Source organism: Rutidosis leptorrhynchoides, chromosome 1 (assembly GCF_046630445.1).
Source record: "Rutidosis leptorrhynchoides isolate AG116_Rl617_1_P2 chromosome 1, CSIRO_AGI_Rlap_v1, whole genome shotgun sequence".
NCBI lineage: Eukaryota > Viridiplantae > Streptophyta > Magnoliopsida > Asterales > Asteraceae > Rutidosis > Rutidosis leptorrhynchoides.
In genome coordinates this window covers 250,297,000-250,300,809 of record NC_092333.1, presented here as the reverse complement: position 1 = coordinate 250,300,809, position 3,810 = coordinate 250,297,000, and the positions used below count along the sequence as shown (strand labels likewise).

Here is a 3,810-nt window from a genome sequence, read left to right as displayed (position 1 = left end):
ATTGGTGTGAGAAGGATATGACTGGTGTTCCGCATCATATAGCGGAACACAAGCTTAATGTCAATCCTGCCTTAAAGCCTGTAATCCAGAAGCGTAGAGGTATGGCCCCAGATCGCACTAAATGGTTATGCGAGGAGGTAACAAAGCTGGTAGCAGCGGAAATTTTGCGCGAGGTTAAATACCACATATGGGTCGCGAACCCGGTTTTAGTAAAGAAGCCTGATGGCTCATGGAGGATGTGTATTGATTTCAAGGATCTCAATAAAGCATGTCCTAAAATTGATTTGAAAGTGGAGTCATTACACGCCTTTCCGTTCAAATGTTTTTTAGATGCTGCAAGGATATCATCAGATTCTAATGGCTAAGGAAGATGAAGATAAAACCGCTTTCCACACAGGCAAAGGTATATTTTCTTACATAATGATGCCCTTTGGTTTAATCAATGCGGGTGCAAAATATCAGTGGTTAATTGACACTGCGTTTGAAACCCAAATTGGGCGCAACCTTGAGGCTTATGTGGATGATTTAGTAATTAAAAGTACAACGTAAGTTCGCATTATGGACGATATGCGGGAAACATTTGATACATTGCGCAGAATAAATATGAAGCTTAATCCGTCGAAATGTAGTTTTGGCGAGACAGAAGGAATATTTTTGGGCTATCTCGTTACTGGGCAGGGTATTCAAGCTAACCCAAAAAAGATAGAGGCTATTGAGAATATGACTGCACCTAAGAAAGTTAAAGAGGTGCAAAGTTTTACGGATAAATTAGCCGCATTAACAAGATTTTTGTCCAAACCCGCAGAAAGGCAGTTGCCATTTTTCAAAACTTTGAAGGTTTGTTTAAAACAAAAAAGTTTTGTATGGACAAGCGAGGCTGAAACCACGTTTCAGGAAATGTAGAAGTTGTTAAAAACTTTGCCTACATTAACGGCACCAATTAAGGCGAAATCCTTTACCTTTATATATTTGTGGAAAATGAAGCTTTTGGCTCAGTTTTAGTTGCGAAAAGAGACAAGATACAAAAGCCAGTGTATTTTGTTAGCAAAGCTCTTGCGGGTAGTGAAATAAACTATGCCCCCATTGAAAAATTTGTGTACGCGCTCATATTAACGTCGCGAAGATTGCGGTGATATTTTCAGGGGCATCAATTCATCTACTAACTAACATGCCAATCAAGCAAGTTTTAACAAAACCAGAAATATCTGGTTAGCTCGCGATGTGGGCAGTGGAGTTAGGTGCTTATGAAATTTCATATCTTCCGCGCAACGCTATAAAAGGGCAAGTTTTAGCGGATTATCTAGCAGAAATGACTGGCGAGATGAAAGTAATTAATGAGCGAATAGAGTTAAAGCCAGCGCAAGGTGAGACATGGGATTTGTATACTGATGGAGCCTTATGCGCAGAGGGTTCTGGTGCGGGTCTAGTGTTAACAGCCCCAAGTGGTGAGGAGCATACGTACGCGCTACGTTTCAATTTTGATGTAACAAATAATGAAGTTGAATATGAAGCACTACTTGCTGGTTTGAATATCGCACATAAAATGCATGTCACCAAATTGCGCGCTTTCACAGATTCACAGCTAGTGGTAAAACAGTTCAATGACTCTTTTGACGCGCATGAACTCTCAATGCAAAGATATTTGAAGTTATTACAAGAATCGGCTACGCGGTATGAGCATTTTGAACTTGCACAAGTACCAAGAAGCCAAAATAAGAAAGCAGATGCGTTAAGTAAGTTGGCTGCGTTAACGTTCTCACACTTTCAAAAGCAAGTTTGGGTTGAGGAGTTACCAAGCAAGTTAATTCATAATGATTTAATGGTTGCGTCTGTTGAAGAAGAACAACCAAACTGGATGGAACCAATCGTGCAGTATATCCACAATAATGTTCTGCCAATGACAAATGTGAAGCTCGTTTAGTTCGTGAGTGAGCACCAATGTACATCTTCCAAAATGATATTTTATATCGTAAGTCATATTGCGACCCAATGATGCGGTGTGTTGGCCCAATTGAAGCTGAGATGATAGTGGATGAAGCGCATAATGGTTCTTGCGTACTGCATTCAGGCTATTAAACCATTGCGGCTAAAATTATGCGGATGGGTTACTTTTGGCCATCCTTATATCGCGATATTGCAAAAATTGTTAAAAGTTGCAAGAGTTGCCAAAGGCATGCACCGCAGAATAGGATGCCAAGACATGATATGATCCCTGTTAACTCGCCATGGCCATTTCACAAATGGGCTATTGACATTGTGGGACCATTTCCCACAGGTCCTGGCAATGTCAAATTTTTAATTGTAGCAATCGACTATTTTACAAAATGGGTTGAGGCGAAGGCAGTTCGCACTATCACTGGAGTGCAAGTGCGTAATTTTGTTTGGGAATATATCGTGTGCAGATTTGGCATTCCGCAGGAGTTTTTTAGCGATAACGGGGCTCAAATAGCGAAAGACCCGTTCAAAACATGGTGTACTGATTTGAATATAATCCAGAAATTTACGTCGATTGCGCATCCGCAAGCTAATGGCTTGTGTGATGTAACTAATCGTGACATTGTAAGCAGAATCAAAAAGCGCTTATATGAAAAACGCATTGGTTGGGTAGATGAGTTACCCAATGTTTTATGGGCGCATCGTACTAATTTCAAGAAGAGTACGGGTGAAACACCTTTTAGTTTGGTATATGGCTCTGAGGCAGTAAAACCCACTGAAATTCTTGTGCCAACACATCGAGTTGCTAACTTCGAGGAAGAAGCAAATAATGAGGCTTTATGTGAAAACTTGAATTTAATAGAAGAACGCAGGTTAATGGCTGCTGGTGTCGTAGCGTGGGGGTACGAAATAGTTTATATTTTTACTACGAAATACGTTACAAATTACACAAGTTATTTATTTATTTATAGAATGGATATACTTAAACCTTGCTACAACACTATAGGCAGTGTACCTAATCGTAGAGTAGTATAGTTTTTAGTAAGTCTGGTTTGTTCCACAGGGAGCGGGCTTATTGCACACTATATTTTTAAACAACTATATTTGTACAAACTATATATAATTATATATAATAATATATAAAAGGGGGTTTACCGTTTAATGACCGGTTTGTCGATTTATATTTTAAGCGAAGCGTATAGTAAATGATGATATTTAAATAACAATATAAAATAAATAACAATAATTAAAATGACAATAAATAAAAGTACGAGGAAATATGAAATAAAATATATTATGCTTATTTAAACTTTCGTAACCATGATGGTTGACGTGTTGATTTTAGTTTTATGCCCTTGGGTTAATTGTCCTTTGTCCTGGATGTATTTGAAACCTATCTGGTTTTTGTCCATAATAGTTCATCGGTCATAATTATAAACTGCTCGGCAAATTTAACCTTATACCCGAAGTCAAATATTCCAACTAACTGGGGATTCGAACTGTAACAAGGTCTTAATACTTTGCTTAATGAATGCACCAGGTTATTGACTATGTGTAAACCAAGGTTTTAATACTTTGTTAACAATTACACCAATTACCCTTGAATGTAATCCACCCCTGTTTTAATGAGTCCATTGACTATTAATCCATCCCCGTGTCCGGTCAAATGAACAATAATTCGTACTTATAAATATCCCGCCCATCGTGTCCGATTAAGCGTATGTGGTTATATATAGATACGTCAAATCATAACTTTTATATTAAATTAATGAGGTATCGTTAATTTAATATAAAGCCTATTAATAGCCCATAGTCTAATTTCCACAAGTGTCGTTCTTTTGTCCAAACCCCAATTATGGTACAAAACCCAATTAC

At 38.1% G+C, this 3,810-nt stretch overlaps 2 protein-coding genes across 2 annotated transcripts; both read left to right on the top strand.

Annotated features, from left to right (window-relative positions):
• The first annotated feature begins 558 nt into the window (after window positions 1-558).
• Window positions 559-903, top strand: LOC139896863 (uncharacterized mitochondrial protein AtMg00860-like). Its single transcript, XM_071879512.1, has one exon. The coding sequence runs from the start codon at window positions 559-561 to the stop codon at window positions 901-903; it is 345 nt and encodes a 114-aa protein (XP_071735613.1).
• Window positions 904-1,219: 316 nt separating this feature from the next.
• On the top strand, window positions 1,220-1,921 carry LOC139896853 (uncharacterized). Its single transcript, XM_071879501.1, has one exon. The coding sequence runs from the start codon at window positions 1,220-1,222 to the stop codon at window positions 1,919-1,921; it is 702 nt and encodes a 233-aa protein (XP_071735602.1).
• The last annotated feature ends 1,889 nt before the right edge of the window (window positions 1,922-3,810 follow it).